Genomic DNA, 21,326 nt, shown 5'->3' with positions numbered 1-21,326 from the left:
AGCAGGGGAAGTCTTTCGTTTTGTACAGGGTGATTTGGTGATGTCAAACTCAAAATGGACGGCTGGATTTCTCTTCCTGTTAAGATGAGATAAGAACAACACTTATGAAGTCAAAGTTTGAAATTTTAATATGATAAATAAAATAAATTGACAAATTAAAAAATATTATTACTAATGTATAACTAGTGAGAAAAAGTTATTAATGTTTAACCATGAGTTATTTCTTCAATTTTAAATAAAAAAATTATTGAGAAATAATGTAAGAATGTAGATTGAAAGTTATTCACGTCTTTTAATTTAAATAAAGAATTATTTTTATTAATATAAAATAATTATAAAATATATATTTTTAAAAAGATTTTTATATATATTTAAATATGCTTACAAACTACATATTTAAACATAAATTTTTAAGAATAATAATCACCTAAATTATGAAGGAAAAAAAATATTGAATTGACATAATGAGAAAATTTCCAGCGTTTTCAAAATCTTGTAGCTTGACCGTTTGACATGTAATTCTCGTATCTCCATGTCCCTAGATCCTTTCAACACCATATCTTATTGTTGCTTTTATCACCTTTCCAGTTAAGCAATGGTTTCCGGTTATGGCCTTGTATTTTTCCTTCAAATTTTAGTCTATTTAAAATCTATCTCCAATGCCCTTTTTTCCATGCATATGAAAATTGCTTTAATGGGTTTAATTCTTCTACTTTTTAATTCATTCATATAGCCAGTAAGAGAATTTCTTACTGTTCATATCAATTCAATCTTTTAATGAGTTTTTGCCATTTTGAGTGTAAACATTTGTTAATTCTTATTCGAACTCACTCAAGAAGTCTTCTTGTGCTGTGGAAATGACAAGTTTTCTTTATCAGATTTCTTTCTGAATCTGGGGGGTGTTAGGTGTAGATGCATAAAGTTGCCGGATTTTCCACCTTTACCTTTGTGTTTTAGGGTTTCAATGGCGTTCTTTTAGTGGAAACAAATTTTGGGCAAAAAAAACACTGGGAAATTCTTAACTTGGTATTTGAATTTTTTGCTTCTGCAATTCGTGGTTTTCAAAAATGGGACATTATGCAGCAGTGTGGGATCGTAAGGCAGCAACTGAGATTACAAAGGATTGTGATGGGTTCTATAAGGTTCTTCTCAAGAACCCTAGAGGTGCTTCAGCAAAGGTGAGATTTCGCATTTGGTATTGAAATCAATGTCAGCTAATATTTTCATATGTGTTGGTGGAGATTACAGAACAATTTTGTGCTGATTTTGTTTGTTAATAGGTTAGCTTACAAGGAGGACAGGTCACTTCTTGGAGAAATGAACAAGGAGAAGAACTTCTGTTTACTAGTAGCAAAGTAAGCGATTCTAGTTCATCTCTTCGAAAATTATGGCCTTTTTTAGCTAAATTTTGTGATATGGCTGAAGATAAATGCATCATTTCGTGAATTTTAGGCGATCTTTAAGCCTCCGAAAGCGGTGCGAGGAGGAATACATATTTGCTTCCCACGGGTAGTCTGTGTTTTCTCCCTGTCATTTTGTAAATGTAATTATATGGAATATTGACGGTTGCTTGTGGATGTCTTCAATGCTTGTTTAAGTTTGGTAATTGCGGGTCACTCGATCAACATGGATTTGCTAGGAGCAAGATTTGGACGATCGATGACAATCCTCCACCTCTCAATCTGAATGATTCCCATGGTGAATCCTTCATCAACCTATTGCTTAAACCATCCGACGAAGATCTCAAGTGCTGGCCCCACAGGTACGAGCTCCGATGTGTAACTGCTTGCGAAACACTTAGCATGATTCTGTAGCTGTTGACTGCTGGCATTAGTTGTTCTTGTTGTCGATATGTTGCTAACCGAGTTCTCCTGATGCAGTTTTGAGTTTCGATTGAGAGTGTCACTTGCAGCAGATGGAAGTTTGTCATTAACATCACGGATTAGGAATTTCAATGGGAAGCCATTTAGTTTCTCTTTTGCGTATCATACATACCTGTCGGTTTCCGACATAAGGTAAATTGCATTACCTGATCAAATGTAGAAGCTTCTTGTTAGATGTTGTATTAATAAGCTGCGTCCACAGCGAAGTGAGGATAGAAGGGTTGGAGACGATTGACTTCCTCGACAACCTTTGTCAGAAAGCACGTTTTACGGAGCAAGAAGATGCTATAACTTTCGAATCCGAGGTACATGATTTTTCATATTACTTTGAAGTGTCCTATTGTGTACTGTGTGTTTCCGTCTCATTAAAAAGTGGTTACTTTGCAGCAGTTACTTAAAAGAAAAACAATTGAAATGTTCTTCAAACGATCTGACAGGTAGATCGAGTTTATCTTAGTACTCCGAACATAGTTGCTGTACTTGATCATGAAAGGAAACGGACGTATGTCATCCGAAAGGAGGGAGTACCTGATGCAGGTATGATCAAGTATTTCCCGAGGAAATTGCTAGATACAAAAATGACTGGACTAGATAATTTTGTCTTGGTTTGTTTGTATACAGTGGTGTGGAATCCGTGGGAGAAGAAATCAAAAGCAATGGTAGATTTCGGAGACGAGGAGTACAAGCAGATGGTATGCGTTGACGGAGCAGCGATCGAGAAACCCGTGACGTTGAAACCGGGCGAGGAGTGGACAGGGAAGCTGGAACTGTCGGTTGTAGCATCAACTTTCTGTAGCGAGTATTTTGATCTCCAGAACAGTGGGTTTTGATGAATTGAGCCATGTTATTATGGGTTTGTTTAGGACGGTTAGGGAAAGTTGAGCAATGAATCGAGTGAAACTCATAAATTATCTTGTCTGAGAAGATAAATGTAGTGGTAAACAGCCTTTGCTTTTGTGTATTGGAATAAAATTAATGCGACAAAGATGGGAATTCCAGTTGAGAAAATAACTTCAATCTTCGTTTGGTTTTGTTCAGAAAATAAGTTGACAAGAATCGTGGAGAAAAACAAGTCCTGAATGGCTATAAATGCTACTATTTCACTTCTCATTATTTTTTCTAATAATAATTTTTTACTTTTAATTTCTTTATAATCAAAGTATCTATAATCTCATTCATGGAGTCATAAAATTTGAAAAATATCTATAAATCGGGTTAGATTAAGTTCATGTATGAGTTTATTATAATTTATGTTTAAGTTTAATTTGACCTAAAATATGACCTTAGTAAGATAATACTATCTTTTATTTTATACTAAATATTTATAAATACGTCACACATATTCAATTTTTGAATTCCTTTGATTCTTTAGTATCGAAGTATCATTTTTCAAATTTAAATGACACGATAATAGAGAAAAAAGAATAATATATTTTGATTTTATGTTAATTAGATTATAAAGATTATAAATTGATGTTGTTTTCATATAGATTTGCCATTGAAATTTCATGTTTTTGAAAGAGATTTTGAAAAAAATTAAAATTGATAAGAGTGATACAATACAATGTGTGCATGTCGATGTCTTAAGTGATTTGAAAGACATTAGAAAATAACGATTGCTAATACGATTTAAATAAGAGAAGAAAATCCTTAAGGATTCTTTAGAGAAAAAAACAATTATATGAAGAAAAATATTATAAAAAAACATTACATCAAATAAAGTAATTTTTTTTGATAAATTATGCGAATAGTCTCTTTTGTTTAGAATCTAATTGACTTTGATCATTAATTTAAAAATTAAAGATAAATAATCCCTAACGTTATTGGTCCATCCACTTCCGGCCCTTAACGTTATTGGTCCATCTAATTTAATTACTTCCACGTGTCCTCCTCTCCTCCTTTCTATTTTTACAAAACCATACAAAACAAACCCATTAAAATCCTCTTCTCTCCACCTTTGACACACGAACCATGTAAAAGCAAAGCTTTGAGCTTTTCCTCAACAATAAAATCAACCCACTCACCATCTTCCACCTGCGAACGAAAAATCCTAAAAATCAAACAGAGCTTGATTATCAAACATGTAAGTTACCCTATTAATAATTAAAAAGAGCTTGATTATCAAACATGTAAGTTACCCTATTAATAATTAAAAAGAGCTTGATTATCAAACATGCAAGTTACCCTATTAATAATTAAAAAGAGCTTGATTATCAAACATGTAAGTTACCCTATTAATAATTAAAAAGAGCTTGATTATCAAACATGTAAGTTACCCTATTAATAATTAAAAAGAGCTTGATTATCAAACATGTAAGTTACCCTATTAATAATTAACGTTACTTAAAATTTATCATGTTAATATATTTCTCAAATCCACAAGTCCCACCGCAACCAACAAATAGATGAAAGAGTCTTTCTATCCAAATTAAAGGGAGAAAAAGTGAATGATTAATGATAATAAAAGAATAACAATAATTAAATTCCAAAGTAACAATTCACAAATATATTAAAATAATAAAATATAACTTGATTTTTTAGTGTAGTAAAATATTAATTAATAATTTAATTTTTTTGTTGTTTATTAGAAAATTAATAGATTAGCAATTTATATCTTTTTTATTTTTTATTATTAAATTGATACTTTTTTAATGAAATAATTTTTAAGATAACTACTAAAAAAATAAACGAGCTGCTAGCGAACTTATTGAATCGAGTTGAACTTTACTCGATTCAACTCGTTAAAGTCTCGAGTCGAGTTAACCTAAATCGAATTTTTATCGAATTTTGATCAAATTGAGTCCGAACTACTCTGGAGTTGCTCAATTCATTAAGCAACCGACCTTAACTAGCTACTAGTTAACAATTTCCTTGGCTGAGGGTAATTAGTTATGTAGTCCTATAAAATAGCAATTATTGTCAGTTTGACTCTGAAACTCTCCTCTTTATCTCGCACTTAACTCTCCTATAAGGCTAAACTCACGATATAATGTCCTCAAAATAAATAATTCACGAAATAACGTTATCCCAACATTATTTGCTGAAATAGGGCGAAATCAACAGTGTGGCCGTAGGTCGCCATGCCTTCCGGGCGACCTACGACGTGGAACCTTTAAATTTTGCTTTGAAAATATCATTTCTTTTACTTATTCTTCCCCCCATAAAAAGAAAAGGTTCCCCATCTTTGATGTTAAAGTTTTGGATATGAATACAGCAGTGCAAACAGCAGTTACCAACAAGGAGTTGAGAAAGCTGCCTTCAATGGAATCTAATGCCAAGGCCTCCAAGATCGTGAGAGTTCGAGTCACCGATGGCGATGCCACGGATTCTTCTTCTAGCGACAAAACCGAGCACCGAAGAGTGAAAAGGAACTTCAACGAAATCAGAATCGATGATTGTTCCGCCTTCAATCTCACCAAGCAAAGAAACAGCAACAACAATGTTTGTCCAACGCTGTCAAGTACCGAGGTGTTCGAAAAAGGCCGTGGGGAAGATGGGCAACTGAGATCAGAGACCACACGAGTCGAACCAGGGTGTGGCTCGGGACTTACAACGATGCGGAATAAGCTGCGGTGGTTTACGATAGAGTCGCGATTCGAATCAAAGGCCCTAAAGCTCTTACCAACTTCGTAAGACCTCCTTCGACACCAGACATAGAAATGGAAATGATTTCAGAGTATAATTCTGGCCAGGAATGTCAGACTCTTTCCTCGCCTACATCTGTGCTCAGGTTGGCTGAGCTTCAAACCGAGTCGAAAGATAACTCACCGGAGCTTACGGGAAATGAGTGCAACCGAAAAGTACCAAAACAACCCAGTAACTTATCATATGAGTATTTCTTAACAGATGCAGGAGCTTCATTCGATTACTTCGACTATGATAACTCTGCGCCCATATTTTTCGAACAAATTATGTTACCAGAAAGTATTTTGAAACAAGATTGTTCTGACATTTCCATTAAACTCGATGACGATTTTGGTTCCTGTTCCTGGGATGTCGATAATTACTATTAATGTCACTGAAAACATGCCTGGAATGTTTAGATGCTTCCCTGTTGCTGCTGGTCAATGCTTCCCCGTAAGTAATTTAATTTCTACTAGTAGATGTTAGGGGAAGGTTTCAGATTTTTAGTTTGTTTCGTGATGATTATCATTAATAAAACTTTTAACCAATCAAATCTCATGACGAAGCAAATGGAATGAAGGAGTAGAAGAAACAAAACAAGAAAGGATAGTAGGGAACTCAGTTTAACCAATCGAACTCTCAAAAAAAAAAAACAAATGCAAACCATCCATCACCTCAGGAAAAAAAATAAAACAAGTTCATAAATTTATCCGCATGGCAATTTCCATTGCAACCCCGACATAAATGAATCTCTCAATTCCTAACCTAGAGCATTATTCTAAAAGAAGCTGTAGGAGGAAGCGTCTAGTGGGTGGATAAGATATGTGAGCATCAGTGCCACAAGCATCAGCACGTAAGCAATCCCTTGGTCAATTGATGTTCCTGCTCCATGTTAACCAAATCTAATTATTAACAGTCAAAACATCAACATTTTTATCCCAGAAAAGACACATCTCAGAAGAAGACATTACTGAGATAATGTCTTTTTTTGTATGTCTTAAGGCATTTGCAAATGGAAACAAGAAAATACAGAAAATGAAGCAAATAAGAGAGATCTAAAGACCCAAGAAGAGGCTGTGAGGAAGGAAGTTACCATCACTTGTAGGAGAAGGAGCTGGTGCTGTAGATTGGGCCTCGACATAAGGTGAAACAATGGCGAAAGCAAGAGCCAGAATAACCATTACACCCGTTAAAGCTCCTGAAGATATCCCTGCCATTTTTCCTCAACAAATCAGTCTGTAGATTACTAGCCGGCGGGGAATAAGAGAGATACAAGAAAACCCAGAGCCAGAAAAGGAAAGCTTAGGGAGAAAGGGTTGAGAGAAAAGTTGGATTTAAATAGAGAGGTTGAGGCTATTATTGGTTGAATAGATACTACTGTAAGCAGTATGATTGAGGACCTATAAATAAGTTGTTTTGTTGAATTTTTTTAGATTATTTTATTTTGTTGAGGTGTTAATTATAATACAAGTGGTTCTTTTTCAATTTTTCTGTTAAGACAGACCGTTGATGGGCTATTGTTTGATTCAAATGTTGATATTTGATAAAATCAAAGGATTTCATGGGTTTTTTTCCTTCAAATTTTTGTTAACGGATAAATTGGATTGTTTTAATTTGATTCTGATTTTATAAAATTTTAATTTATAATTTATAAATATTGAAGATTAAATTTATTAAAAAAATAAAACTATAACTAATATTATGTGTAAATTTTAAATTTATTATTATATCAATTGAAGTCCTCTAAAATTGACATAAAACATTAAATCCTAATTATTTTATTGTTTTCTTAAATTAATGAGATTTTAAAATTAAGAAGACCTGAAAGTTTTTTTTACCAGTAGAGAAATTGCAATACAACTTTTTTACTTGACCTTTTTTTAACTATTATTTTTGGCCGTTGGTACCTACCTTCATTATCAACTTCGCTGATTGGGGAGGATAAAATTTTAAAACTCAAATTTGAAGAAAGAAATGATTTATTTATAAATAATTGGATTAATAAATTATTAATATATGTAATTATAACAGAGTGGCTGTGGGCTCAAATTCTCCTGTTGGTCCACGATTCTGTGAGCTCTATTTGATTGATGTCTGACGTTAACTACTCTCTTCAACGTTTGCCGCTTTGCCCAGTAAACTTTATATTTAGCCATTTGAATTCATTTAAGACAACACGACGACGACAAATGATGAACTGTAGTAGACCAAATGCAAATCATTTTTTTGGTCAAAGACCGACCTTCATTCTCTGCTTAATTCGTGTCTTACACGTACAAATCTCAGAAAACTAATGTGCAGACCATGCCTTATTTTTCTCAAAATAATAACAAAAGCTACCACAGAACGTGCCTCAGATTACACACATGCAATAAACTAATTCCTGGTATTTAGACTTGAGAGCATTAGAGAAGACACGAATAAAGAAAACACAACAAATATTCAAGCGGAAAATTATTTAACATATAGACTACAATTTTAGGCCTCATAAGTATGCCTATTTGAATATTATCTTAAATGAGAAACTCAGAACGCTCCTAATATTATTCGTGTCTTCACTGTTCTCATTTACATCAAATACAAAAACAACACAGCCTTTTTTTTTTACAATCCACTCTCCAGAACGCTCCTAATATTAATGTGGTATCCTGAAAGAAACAAATTCCAAGCAGGTGACCTTTATCATTTAATTTTAGGAAAAGTAAAACAGAAGTGCATGGAATGCTACGGAGACACAGTTTGCACTAACACACACAAGATAGAACCAGTGAAGTTACAAGGGCATTAAGGGCTTCCTCAATAGAGAACATTAAACCCTACGACAATGACAATGACAATGACTGGGTTCTCAAGCACGTGTTCACGTCTCACTAACTCCAACATAAGTAACACCGTACAACTCAACAACTTATAGTATTACTATTGCAACAGAGATAAAGTATCTTTAACAACATGAAAGGCAGACTCTTGACTGGAGCAATCTCCCAAAACAGTTAGCAACCTGAAATAATCTAAATGTTAAAACGGTTTCCTCTTACTTTTCAACATAAATAACTGTGAATCAACCTTAACCTTACAGTCCCTACCTGAGAGGAAACACAATTTCACTCACACTTCCAAATTCGGATCCAGTGTTCCCGAGGCATTTCCTTCTCCGGTTAAATTATGTCCAGGATCCTGCATACAGAGTTGTTAACAGTGACAACCATACGGTGCTCAAAATTTGAAAAGTTGGGACTAGCAAGGCACATACCTCCATTCCCCATCTGATATAATCTGGTGATTCACAAGCTTTGTACTCATCAACCAAACTTTCAATTATATCCCTTGCTTCATCAAACTCTGAAAGATCATTGTCCTGGTCACGTTGGCAAATAGATTAGGATAAAATGTTATTATAATGCAATTGCTTTTGCATCCGAATGGGAAATATTATTTGATTTTGGAAGCAAAATAACATGTAGCACAACAAACAGACAGCACTAGATATTTTATTCATGGAATTCAGATCTTTTAACCAATCTATACAATTAACACAAGTCTCTAGGCGCATGTAAATAGACAGGTTAGCAACTTACATGTATATGCATAAAACACATGCATAAAATATTTCATAGGTTGATAACAAGACAAACAAAAGGGGCAGAAGTCATAAATAAGAAGCTCGAACAGAAATAAAACCATGGAAGCCAGAAATAAGGTGGTAACTCACTGCAAACATTGGGAACTTCCGATAATTGTCGAGAAATGCTTGCTTCTTTCTCAACTTCTCATACTGGCTCAAACATTTACTGAAGAGGTGTCGGATACTGGTGTGACTTGCTAGCATAAGACCACTCACCTGAACCATTATCATTAAATTCAGACCAAATATTGCAAATTATTGTATAATACAACAAAATAAGCAATCAGATCTCAAAAGACAAGAACTAGAGTTGTACCCTATGGGCAGTCTGGACATATGGGGACTTTCTAGAAAGAGCAACCTACAAAAGCACCAAAAGATCAAACATATGATATTAGTCCAGATATCATAAGAAAGTAGAATTAACCAAAGCGAGTGGAACTGCTTCAACTATCAAGATACCTGAATACTTGCAGGGCCCCACTCAATAAAATTTACAAGCTTTCTTTCACGAATCCTCTGTAGACTTTCATGCACCTGATAAAAGACGAGAAATTATTTTAGCAGCTTAAACCAGTAAGATGATACTAAACTATAATAAAACATGTCAAATGCCCAATATAACTTTGAAAGGTAAAGCTGCCGAACCATAATAAAAATTTTAGGGCAGTCAACGGAAGAGCAAGATGTTTCATAATCTCTCGGTAAAGAAAAAATACATGCATTCACAAGCAAACCTTAGAACTACTACCAACTTTTTATAACAAGTTCCACTTCTTTAACCAAAGATATACTAAAACTGCTAAGGAATGCAAATGTTATTATAATGGCCAAAGTCAATGGAAAAGTAATTTTCTTATACCAAATTTAACTGTGAGAGTTAATATATATATATTTCCTGCAAACTATATAAGCATAATCTACAATACCTGTGTAGGATCTACTTCTCCCTGAATAATATTCAGTATAGAAATATACTTTGCTTGACTAGCTTCTTTTGTACGTGCATAAGAGGAAACCATGATATTTTTTTACTGCAAAAAATCTTATGGTCAGAAAAATGCAATCTGTTTTGCAAAGAAAAGACAACTTACACATCTTACCTGGAGAAGTCTTCTCATAACATCAAGGACAGTAGTCTTGCGTATCACATTAGCCTGCCAAGAAGAGAAACAGTGGCATCATATCGCACCAAAATTTCTTACAGAATATGACTAGACTAAAAACATTACTATACAGTGATGTTAAACTCTGAAAAAGCAATATGACAAAAATAAAAGTTATAGTCAAATCTTGCTGAACTTCTTGCTTTGAAGTATGGTTTAGACATGTATTCGCTTCGATCAAGGATTATTCGCTGCCATTAATTGTGGAGTGTGATAGCAAATTAGTGGTGGATTGGGTATTGAACGTAGGTAAATGTCCAGCTTGCTTCGAAGGTGTTGTGGGAGATATATCAAAGATGATTGTGTATAACAAGGTGATACTCCGACATATTTCTCGGGTCTGCAACATTGAGGCCGACTCCCTAGCTAAACAAGGAATCGGATAAATGGGAGCTATTTGTTGTTTTGGTTAGCAGTGTTGAGGACTTTGTGTAGTGATGGATTACTTGTTTTGTACTTATCGTTTCTCCTGTACTTCGGAACCTCTTTTCAAATTTTATTAATAAAGTTGAGGCACTCTTTTCCTCCCTTCACTATCAGGATTTTCCTGGTATGAAGGGTTTTTTTAATGAGGTCTACTCTCTTATAAAAAAATAAGTTACAGTCGAATCATCAGTTTTACAAACTAGATAATATGAGAAATGAACGCACCTGGCGCTCCACTGTAAGTGGTGTGTAACCAGTCATAAGAAAATGACATCTTGGTGTTGGAATTAAAGAGGCAAGAAGACCAACCAAATCATTGTTCATGTACCCTGGGTACCGCAATGTAGTTGTGCTTGCAGACATCACAGTGGAGACCAAAGAATTTGTTTGAGTAAATGTAGGATTAGATAGATGTAAACGCTCCACAGCAATTCTATTCAAGAACAACAACACAATCAGCATTTATAGTTAGTCGCTTGAGAGTCAAAAGTGAGTTGTAGGGCTGGACCACCACATCACTCGTCTCCATCTGATTAGGAAATACACTATATGTCTGGACCAGCTTCTTGCTGTAGCGATCATTCAGAGCCTCCAACAGATAGGAGCCCATACCTTCATTGTAGAATGAAAACAATCAAGTTGTAACCAAACCAAAGTCTTCAAGAAATTTTCACTAGCTTATGATGAATATACTACTGCCTATGGTCCTAATTTTAGCAGCCAAATCAAGCAAACATATAAACAAAAAAAGAGAGAAAAAAAAGGAAGCTTTAAACCATCAATTAAAAATCCTAGATAGGCCAAAAGAGATAAATGAAAAAGAAAAAGAAAAAGATGAAGATAACAAGAGGAAACCTGAGCCTGTCCCTCCGGCAATCGAATGGCATAAAACAAAACCCTCAAGACTATCACTTCCATCAGCTTCTCTGTCAATCATGTCCATTATATCCTCTTCAACACCCTTTCCCTGTATCAAAATCAAGAAATAAGGAACTGGATTTAGATAAAAGATTATTGATTGAAAAGAAAACAATCATATAACACATATGTCATGTCACATCTTTACATAGGAATTTGCAATATACTTATCTATATACCAAGAAAAACATGAAGACAGAATGAAAAAGAAAATGCTGCTGATCTCAATATTTCATGTAACCATTTATCTATTCTGCTGTAAATAATAATTACTGTTAGTAGGAAAAAATCCACCACAATTTTCCTAACATGTTAAAATAATGTGCAGAACCCCTGCCTACAAATTCTCTGACCGTTGCTTAAACACACACTATAATGATGACTCAATAGAGATGGGAAACAAAGGTTAAAAAAATACTTGAATATAAGCACCAAAAGTGTAAAGGTCCAAGCATCAATAAACTTTATATATTAATTGAACATTACTAAAGTAGAAGAAAATCGAAAGCAAAAGAAAATACAAGTGAAACTACCTGATGATATCCACTGGCCCAGTTGTTTCCAGCACCTCCACCATGATCAGCAACAAAGATGTTCTCGTGATTGTAGAGATTTCGATATTCGCCATTTTGAATTCCATTAATCACTCTAGGTTCCAAATCTATGAGTAAAGCCCGTGGTATATAATGCTGATCATCAGCTTGGTAGAAAAAGACACCCTTCCTATCACCTCCCTGCATCAACCGTGCTGAGCAAATTAAAACACTTGAGAATTGAGATATTGATGTTTAACTCGCTCGAACTGAGAGACTCACTGCATATTCCTTTACGTCTCACATAAAATTATCTCGATATCAATAAATTATGGGGCAATCTACGCCTAATGAAACTTCAAGAACTCATCCGACAGCTCAATTAACAAGTATTGTGTTTCAAATGCATCACAGCCATTGTATCCTTAATAAATCTACCAAAAAAAAAATCAAAATGAGCTTTCATACTTACCCGGTAAGTGAAGCTCTAAACAAGAAATGCTAATAACAATTACAGTTATAAGAGAAAACTCAAAAAGAAGAAGAGAACCTGAGTAGCGAAATCTTCAAGAATGCCTTCTTTGCTGATGCCATGTTCGAGGCAGAGCTGTTTCCAGAACTCCATTCCGATCTGGTTCCCGCATTGTCCCACCTGTAGTGTGATTATTTCTCTCGGCATTTTTTCCTCCGCTCCTTTCTACTGAAACTAGGGTTTGGATCGAAAGCGGAAATATGTGTTTGGCGCCAGAAGCTTAAAATAAAAGGGAAAATATGAGGGATTTCTTCTTTTTTTAAAAAGAAAGAAAGAAAGAAAGTGTTTGGCTGCCAGCAGTGCAATTCTTTCTGGCTGTTATATAATAGGTATACTAGTGACTATAAATGCTGAGCCTACTAACCGCTTGATTTCTATGTATTTATTGTTGTATCTCTTAATAATTTTATCTTCATAATTAGAACAAATACCCATATTATTAAAATAAACATATTTAATATTATTTGAATTGGTATCGTATTATTACAATAATTCAAAAAGTATCTATTAAGTTTAATTCAATTAGTATTGTCATCAGTGCAACATATAAGAACTCGTAAGACCGAATATGGTTAAATGCTGAATTTCAATACAACAAATCAAACAAAATTCATTTAATACATATCTTCTTGAATCGATTCATTGTGGCGACCACTGTTTAATGCATATGTTAACATCCAAAACAACCGAGTAGACTTGTAAACGAAACAAAAGTTATATACATAAAAACACGAACCACTAATGGTACTTTGATTTCCACCATAGTTAGCGGTAGATGAAATACCAAAACAATATAAGCCAGAGATTCCTGTTGCGTTTTGGAATGACGATGCCAGTTTTCTCGGCTTGCTATCCCCGTGTTTAATAACTGAATCTGCGATTCAGTTCATGGCCATTTCGTTTTCAATCTCTCTCGTCGTAGAAGGAAAGGCTATCCCATAAGATCGAATATGGCCATTTTGACAAGGCTCTCTGGATCTGATTTTAATTGTCGACGGCATGTCTACAAGCATATTCGGAGCAAAGTACATATGTAGTGACATCATACAAATAATGATCCCCAAGAAAAGCTGCAAGAATGCTATGAACAAAAATAAATGATCCAAGGTTAGAAAATTGCAAAGCAAAACTGGGCTGCACCGCTGCTGGGGGAGCCGTATGTTTTTGGATGTTTCAGGAACTATATAGAATGATTAAAACACAGAGGATAATAAATGGATTTTTGCAACAAGTTTATAAAATATATTCTGAATTACATGTGTGTTTGCATGTATGATAACATTTTTCATTAACCATGATGGTAAACATCCAGATTCGGAACACTATCACACTTGGACCAATGTTTGTATGTGCACTTCACACAGAGAGAACATTTAAATATTTTTTCATTAACCATGAAAATCAAAGCCCAACAGAAAATAAATTTAAGTCCTACATCCAGGCTGGAACACTATATTAAAATAACACAGATATAAAATTAAAGGCTGGATATCTTGTTCAGAGTTCAGATTACAGCTAGGAAGCCTACCTGAAGTGTTAGATTGAGACTGAAGAGGAGCACGGATAGAATCATTGTTAATAGCATGGCCATCGATGTGGAATACACCTAAAAGAATAAGTGAAAACAAATAGTTGTTAAAAAAATTAGGATGGGGGTAGAATTTAACATCCAAAATTTCAATAATCATAAGCAGTTAAGAAATTTTAGAAACATAAAACATATCAAGGATAAATCAACAAGTTCAAACATAAAAACACAAGATCTATGATGAAATGGCAATTACCTAATGCACACTTAAATTTAAGCAGAATCAAGGATAGCGAGAAAGTGGGTACCTGACTATATTGTCAGCATATTTCATTAACCATGAAACCAGCAGCCCGGTAGAACTTAGATTTAGCACAACCATCCAAGTTGTGATTCTGTACCCATTAAACAGCCGTTGCCACCAAGGTCCTTTCTCAAATCCACCCCTAAAATCATCCATTACCAGCTGTGCCATATTGAAGATTGTACCAAACCTGGAAGAGGGAGTCAAATCAGAATAAATCAACCAATGATCATATCAATCACTTTAAATGGCTTGAACTTTGTATTATATAGATTCTGACCATATAATAACAAAAACAAGATAGGTAAAAAAATGAGTTTTTATACTTGTAAAAGTATTTTCTGCAACTAACATGGGAAAACATTTTGAAAAAAATTAAAAGGGAACCTACATGTATAACTGTATATTCTGCCAGCATAAACTGTCATTGTTCTTCTTCATCAGGAACTCTGTATAAACACCAGCCAATGCTGAAAGACAAGCAGACAAAATTCCTAGCATGTATCCTTGAATTGGTGCTGAGAAGAGGGAGTCGCATGAAGCCTCTCCGCATCCTTTTTACCTTGATAAGAAGAAGATGAATTTGAACTATATACTTCACTAAATTGTTAACAGAAAAGAGTTTGTAACAAGAGAAAACTTTAAAAATTTCTCAGAGATAGACTTCTTCAAGAGCATATGTGATTGGTCCTAATGAGATATAACAGCTTCCTACAAAGAAATATTGCATTCCTAACTAGTTGTTGCTCCTCACCTTTCCTTCCAACCCTCCCTCCGTTTTCTTCCTTTCCTATAACGTTCAGAATGCAACAAAATTTACAAAGACTTCTTCAAGAGCATATGTGATTGGTCCTAATGAGATATAACAGCTTCCTACAAAGAAATATTGCACTCCTAACTACCTTTCCTTCTAACCCTCCCTCCGTTTTTTTCCTTTCCTATAACTTTCAGAATGCAACAAAATTTACAAAGACTTTATTCACTTTACTAGTTGTAAAGAAGATTATCATATTAACTATTTCATCCAACTTATTTAATATGTAATTTCTCCATATTTATTCCAAATCTAGCAAACCATTGACTGATTCCTATCATGGCGTGCAATTTTTGACAGATAATTTTCTAACAGCCAAGAAATATTGATATGGCATCAAAGTGTAACTACCACTAGTATTCTGGTACAATAACTGGTTCTGGCATCTTAACTAGCCATAAACTTTTCTTGCATAAAAAATCAATGTAGCACAAATCACAGTACAAAAACATAAATGGTTTGGTTCGGAATGGGGAGTACCTGACTCGTGGTCGTTCCAACAGCCAATAAAACGATAGCCATCCACTGTAGATTAGAGAGCTTCTTCTTAAGAAACAACCTAAATCAATAAACAACAGCATCTTCCAATTCATGAGAATAACATTGACACCAAATCCAGCTATGCACATAAAAAAAGAGGTCAAAATTCAGAAAGAAATTTAGAGTAGCACACCTAAACAAAATTCCAGTTGTGACAATTTTCAAATTACCCATTATCTGATACGTCGACGCATCGACATATATAAGAGTAGAAATTTTGACATTAATATGGATTAAGTAAATGATGGAAGGAATGGGGAACAATCGAACAGTCCTCCAATCCGTTGTTACTTTCGGCGGAGGCGATTTCTTACTGTCTCTCCATAGAAAAACACTTGATACCATAAGCTGTAACAAAAAAGAAATTTATATAAAAAAAACATTTCAATTTTAGATCTAAATTAAGGAAGTTTAGTGGAGATTTCACGAAAAAATACCTTAAAAACCTCGGCAAGGAAAGGGATGGTGGTGTAATCGTATTTATATTTGCCATTGGTTTGCGATAGATTTGTTAAGATCCCCTGCAAAATCATAAGAATGAATATAGATCTAATCATAATTTCAGGGCTTGAGGTAAATAATAAAAAAAGACCTGAGAACTGGTGAGGACGGTGAGAAGAGAAGCTACTAAGCACCGCTTCATTTCCACTTCTTCCAAACCGCAAGGGTGTACGCAGCAGAACCACTGTCAGCTCAGAAATTAAAAAACGTCGTCGCATTTTCCCAATATTGTTTTAATATATGTTACGTAAGAAACGAATCGTTTTTCATCCCCAAGCCGATCAAAGCTCAGAAATTTTGCTTTTCATTTGGCATAACAATTCAGTTATGACTTGTTGTGGTTAATTTTTAATTGCAATGGTCTAATTATGCCCCTAGTCCTTGCTTTCAGTAATTTAATCTGATCTCTCTATAATTTGACTATGAGCTATCAATTGAATTTTAATTTTTAAATCATGTGCTTAAATATTAAAATGTCAGATATTCAAATTAAACCGAAGAAACTGTACAGATTTTAAAGACCGGAATTGCAAAGGGACCGGGAGAGCAACTAAACCCAAGTTTATTGATAGCTGTATAAGAATTCGTCAGAAATGAAGGCAAGCATAACAGTATCCTTAAGTGCTTGTTTATTAACTAGTAAAGTTGAATTTCACTAGCATACATTAAAACCTGAACCAAACAAGTCGTTGATATAAACTATTCTGCTGAACCACAGAAACAACAGAATTTATATCGCACAGAAGGCTACGAAATTGCTTTCTCGACTTCTATGCAGACGCAGGCAAATGCGTTATTCGCAATGTTCCTTCATCCTTATTGACACGGCGCATGAAGGAAGAGCAGAAAGCTACAGTGTTCACAAGAAATTACAGACATGCATGTGTCACAAACCAGCCAGTACAAATCTCCGTGACACGAGCTCATACAAGTTCCTAATGCTCATTTATGAGAGTTATAAAAGGAAAAAAAAAGGATAAAGAAAACCATCCCGTCTTCGCCTTGTATCTATTCCCTTGCATACAAAAAATGGTACACACCTCAGAAGCATGTATGCTGAATTGACACCATTTCAGTCTGAGATTCTAACTTCAACCCCTAAAACGTCCTTCACCACTTCATATGACACGAATGCAATAGCTATTGACGGCACGACCTGGGGAAAAAAGGAAAAGGAATAAACAATTAAATATTGACCTTTGAAGGACAATATATATTGGTGATAAGACATGCAAATATCCCATTCTAGAATCTGAGGAAAATAAAGGTCATCTGCTATGGTTAATGCAAAAGCTTAATGGGGCAACTTTAAAGGACATTTACAAGATAAAATCTAATGTATCCAGCAGGCGTGCATATTTAATACTAGTAGTCTTGCTTTTAACTACGTGCCAGTCTTGCCTACATCCATGCATAAACTCATCAAAGATACACGAGGAACCTTATTTTTTGTTAGGTGAAGAATACTAAAGATTAAAGATCAAAACAATCCCCATGCAATCTCTTTCAAAGCCATCTCAATCCAAACTACGATTTCTTTCCAGAGCATAAATTGAAAATGTTAGTCCAGCATTTATAAACAAGTAAATGTCGATGAATCAGAAGGCACTAACCTTAACAGAATTAGGGACCAGACCCTTGTATAATGCCCCAAAGCCCTCATGCCTAACTGTTTTCCTGAATGCATCAATCATGCCAGTATACTCAAGGGAGGCCTTGCTCCTCCCCTCACCAGTTACAACAGAGGCTGCATCTTTCCATCCTACCATTTGCATTCTTCTGCGGATCACATCAAGAGGGTAAGAAACAGTTTGGCCAACAGTTCCAGCAGCAGCCCCACAAGCAAGCCTGGTCGTCACACTCAACTCAGAGTCTTCAACCAATCCAAATGGTTTAGTTTTGATTAACCAATCTTTTAGAGATTCATACACAGCAAAGTTCAACCCCACATATGGTATCTGCAAACACAAGAAGAATTCAAATCAACATACAACAAAAAAAGTTAACAATTCTCTTTGTCAAGTTAAATGATTAATTGCCAACAAATAACTCGGTGATCACTTTTGACCATCCAAAATGGGGATATAAACATGACACATAATTTGCAGGAACATGATGGAGACAACTAAAGACAGAGAAGCTTAATGTCGTAAAAGATAAAAATAACTGCAGAAAGCTCCCTAACAAAATTTCCCAGAAAGTGAAAATGGGGAGAAGCTTATTTTTAGATGTGTAGATCTCATAATTATGTGACCGGTGACCCATAGAAAGAAGGAGGCTTCACCCCTCCCCGTTTCTTTCTCTTTAACAACCTTATGTTATTCCAAGAAGGTATGCACTTCTCACACCCATAACATTAAAAAAACAGTTAACAATAGACATTCGGTCGAAGACCCTCTTCTGTGCAGGCATTATTTCCTCTCTTTCTTAACTACATATTTATATATGATTTGGCTACATAATCCCCATCCTGTAAACAGCTCAGTTGTAGCTCCCTTATGCTATAAAGTAAGTATTTTAACACCCTAGGAAAAAAGGCAGGCTTCTATCAATACCAAAAATATTCTGCACACAAATTAACATTTTGGATCCAGGATCTGAACAATCAACATTTTTAGTCTTAATGGTTGCAAAAAGAAATGGCAGTCATCTATTTGACTTGAAAGTAAGAGAGACACAAGCAAGCTACCATTAAAAACATCATATAGAAGAACTAAGTGACTCACAACTCCAATGATTGAAGGAAGCCAACCCTTGTACAATGCTCGTGAGCCTTCTTCCCTCAACACAGTTGACAGAGCATGGAACATTCCCCTATACCGATAAGGAGACCTCTCTGTCTGCAGCAGACACAACTAAAAGATTAAATGCCCATTTAACCATACTACAAGGAACAATTCCTGATATCACAGAATTAAGATGCAGAAGCTTAAAATGAATCAATATTTGTATTGAAGAATTAAAATATTTTTCAATTCTTCTTCTTACACAAAAATCAATTAATAAAATTATTTTAAAGTTTATCATTTATTACAAAGTATTCCCTTCTGAAGCTTCATCTTGATAAAACCAGCAAGTTAAACATCACGCACTGATCAAGTAAATGATATTTAAGGCAATACCTGTACAGTGAGCCTGCCTCGTACCAAGTCCATTGGGTAAGTTGCAGACATGGCAATTATTCCAGCACATGCTCCAGCTCCAAGGCGTAAAAGGGGAGTGAGTTGAGCATCTTCTGCAGAATTAACAGCAATAAAGGGAGAAGGCCTTATATGAGCTTTCAAGATTTAAAGACATCTTGATATAAATTTCATGACAGATATCAAACAAGATAACATCAGTATAGAGCATTCTATGAATGCAGTCCTTCCTAATATTAATGACATATTGATATAAATTTCATGGCAGACGTCAAACATGATAACATAAGTATAGAGCATTCTATGAATGCTTATGCAGTCCTTCCTAATATTAATGTACTTGTTTAGCATGATTTATCAATGTAATATCAACTTCCACAAAATATCCAAAACCTGATGGTTTTATATAACTATTATTAAACCAACTAAATTCTAGATGCGTACAATGTAATGGAAGATGCAAAGATGTGATGATTGCTCAGAAAAAGGATGATCACAATATTAGTCATACTCCTACCATTGCCAGTATGCTGTTGATACAGATATAGGATTCCCCTGTCAAAAACAATTACAAGGAACAATTAGCCTAAAGAAATAGACTCATTTCCTTCAATTCAAACTTGAAAATGTATGGTAAGCTGCGCAAAATAAAGAAAGCTTTACACACCCAAACAACCTTAAGGCGGATAAATTGTAGTAGCATAACCAAATACATTAATGCTTTAGATTGATCAATGATATTGTGGTCTCTGGGAACTAAGTAAACAATAGTGTCAAAGACAATAACCAGTTTCAATATGATAAATAGACTAGAGCTTACTCCTTAGCAATACAAAGAGAGTTGACAAGAAAATCAAATTAGTCAACCAATAGAAAAATAAATAACCAGTTAAACTAAACAGAGTTTAAGAATCTTACATTGAAGCTTGCTCGTAGCTGAAGAACTTGACCGCAGAGTTTGGAACAATGCGTGCACAATTAGCACCGTTGCCTTTGAATAATCCACGAAAACCTTCTGTTCTCCAAATGTACTTCAAGCCTTGAATTGTTCCATTGTATTTTATATTATGTGAATTCTGAACCTGCAATTTGTTTTTTCAAAAGAGGTAAATTAATTCAGAAATTTAGTTCTCTATTTTTCTTAATCTAGATCAGATGCACGGAAAATATATGAACCTGAAGTAAGATTTTCAAACGTTCCAAAGGAGCAACGGCAGTTCGTGACCTGCAACACATAAATGATAAAAGTAAAAGATCCATTTTCAGTTCTTTTACCTATAAAAGTTGAGAAATTAAATGTTTCCGGAAACGATTTCCTCAACACAAACAAAGACTCCATGGAGTGAAAAGGATACAGGGGAAGAGAGAGAACTTACACTGCACCGGCGACGCCGCCAGCAACGAGAGACTTGCAGATGCTAATAATAGCATATCTAGGAGCTTTAACTCCCTCTCTCGCGAGCTTCGCTTCCTCAGCTAGATTCACGATCGTCGATACAGCCGATTCAGGAGTCTTCACATCCTCCGAAGCCATCGAAAACCAAACCCGGCAAAAAATATATAATATATTTAAATTCCTTCTCTCGCCGAAAAAACGTAGGAGGTGTTTGCCGGTAGTTCGGGGGAAGCTCGAACCTTCCGGAAGGATTATCCGGCGACCGGTAGTGCCCGATCTCCGAGGTGATTATTATTGTAGTCAAAAGAGATTCCGCATTTCTCTCTTGCCCTTTTTCTTAGTTTTTGTGTTGGAAATTAGAATGGTTGTTGAAAGAAGCGTAGTGGTGACGACTGG

General features: G+C 34.9%; 4 protein-coding genes and 2 pseudogenes across 4 annotated transcripts; 2 read left to right on the top strand and 4 right to left on the bottom strand.

The window, feature by feature from the left end:
- The first annotated feature begins 825 nt into the window (after positions 1-825).
- LOC120201554 (putative glucose-6-phosphate 1-epimerase) lies at positions 826-2,808 on the top strand. Its single transcript, XM_039202139.1, has 8 exons — positions 826-1,178; positions 1,281-1,355; positions 1,453-1,509; positions 1,599-1,762; positions 1,881-2,015; positions 2,086-2,188; positions 2,321-2,420; positions 2,505-2,808. Exons 1-8 carry the CDS (start codon positions 1,068-1,070, stop codon positions 2,711-2,713), a joined length of 954 nt encoding a protein of 317 aa, XP_039058070.1. The 5' UTR covers positions 826-1,067; the 3' UTR covers positions 2,714-2,808.
- A 2,279-nt stretch (positions 2,809-5,087) lies between these two features.
- Positions 5,088-5,896, top strand: LOC120201545 (annotated as a pseudogene).
- A 320-nt stretch (positions 5,897-6,216) lies between these two features.
- LOC120201556 (arabinogalactan protein 20-like) lies at positions 6,217-6,803 on the bottom strand. Its single transcript, XM_039202141.1, has 2 exons — positions 6,601-6,803; positions 6,217-6,389 (listed from the first exon to the last, which is right to left on the bottom strand). Exons 1-2 carry the CDS (start codon positions 6,722-6,724, stop codon positions 6,286-6,288), a joined length of 228 nt encoding a protein of 75 aa, XP_039058072.1. The 5' UTR covers positions 6,725-6,803; the 3' UTR covers positions 6,217-6,285.
- A 1,306-nt stretch (positions 6,804-8,109) lies between these two features.
- On the bottom strand, positions 8,110-12,973 carry LOC120201552 (annotated as a pseudogene).
- Positions 12,974-13,341: 368 nt separating this feature from the next.
- Positions 13,342-16,586, bottom strand: LOC120201555 (CMP-sialic acid transporter 1-like). The gene is made up of 8 exons (XM_039202140.1): positions 16,486-16,586; positions 16,331-16,414; positions 16,027-16,241; positions 15,831-15,912; positions 14,931-15,097; positions 14,544-14,729; positions 14,236-14,313; positions 13,342-13,788 (listed from the first exon to the last, which is right to left on the bottom strand). Exons 1-7 carry the CDS (start codon positions 16,534-16,536, stop codon positions 14,283-14,285), a joined length of 816 nt encoding a protein of 271 aa, XP_039058071.1. The 5' UTR covers positions 16,537-16,586; the 3' UTR covers positions 13,342-13,788; positions 14,236-14,282.
- A 532-nt stretch (positions 16,587-17,118) lies between these two features.
- On the bottom strand, positions 17,119-21,310 carry LOC120201551 (mitochondrial adenine nucleotide transporter ADNT1-like). Its single transcript, XM_039202138.1, has 8 exons — positions 20,911-21,310; positions 20,711-20,759; positions 20,453-20,616; positions 20,052-20,089; positions 19,517-19,629; positions 19,121-19,234; positions 18,008-18,352; positions 17,119-17,550 (listed from the first exon to the last, which is right to left on the bottom strand). Exons 1-8 carry the CDS (start codon positions 21,066-21,068, stop codon positions 17,467-17,469), a joined length of 1,065 nt encoding a protein of 354 aa, XP_039058069.1. The 5' UTR covers positions 21,069-21,310; the 3' UTR covers positions 17,119-17,466.
- Between the last annotated feature and the right edge of the window lie 16 nt (positions 21,311-21,326).

The sequence above is a fragment of the Hibiscus syriacus genome, unplaced genomic scaffold, assembly GCF_006381635.1.
Source record: "Hibiscus syriacus cultivar Baekdansim isolate YM2019G1 unplaced genomic scaffold, ASM638163v2 tig00007475_pilon, whole genome shotgun sequence".
In the NCBI taxonomy this organism is placed as follows: Eukaryota; Viridiplantae; Streptophyta; class Magnoliopsida; order Malvales; family Malvaceae; genus Hibiscus; species Hibiscus syriacus.
This window is presented reverse-complemented; position numbering and strand designations above follow the sequence as displayed.

Coding starts and splice junctions, on each gene's coding strand:
- LOC120201554 (XM_039202139.1), top strand. CDS start 1,068: ATGGGACATTATGCAGCAGTGTGGGATCGTAAGGCAGCAACTGAGATT. Junction 1,356..1,452: donor TTCTGTTTACTAGTAGCAAA/GTAAGCGATTCT, acceptor CGTGAATTTTAG/GCGATCTTTAAGCCTCCGAA. Junction 2,189..2,320: donor CTATAACTTTCGAATCCGAG/GTACATGATTTT, acceptor ACGATCTGACAG/GTAGATCGAGTTTATCTTAG.
- LOC120201556 (XM_039202141.1), bottom strand. CDS start 6,724: ATGGCAGGGATATCTTCAGGAGCTTTAACGGGTGTAATGGTTATTCTG. Junction 6,390..6,600: donor TCCTTCTCCTACAAGTGATG/GTAACTTCCTTC, acceptor AACATGGAGCAG/GAACATCAATTGACCAAGGG.
- LOC120201555 (XM_039202140.1), bottom strand. CDS start 16,536: ATGAAGCGGTGCTTAGTAGCTTCTCTTCTCACCGTCCTCACCAGTTCT. Junction 16,415..16,485: donor CCGTCCTCACCAGTTCTCAG/GTCTTTTTTTAT, acceptor ATGATTTTGCAG/GGGATCTTAACAAATCTATC. Junction 15,098..15,830: donor GAACGACCACGAGTCAGGTA/CTCCCCATTCCG, acceptor TTATCAAGGTAA/AAAGGATGCGGAGAGGCTTC.
- LOC120201551 (XM_039202138.1), bottom strand. CDS start 21,068: ATGGCTTCGGAGGATGTGAAGACTCCTGAATCGGCTGTATCGACGATC. Junction 20,090..20,452: donor AGCTACGAGCAAGCTTCAAT/GTAAGATTCTTA, acceptor TGTTTTTGACAG/GGGAATCCTATATCTGTATC. Junction 18,353..19,120: donor TTCCTTCAATCATTGGAGTT/GTGAGTCACTTA, acceptor TTGTGTTTGCAG/ATACCATATGTGGGGTTGAA.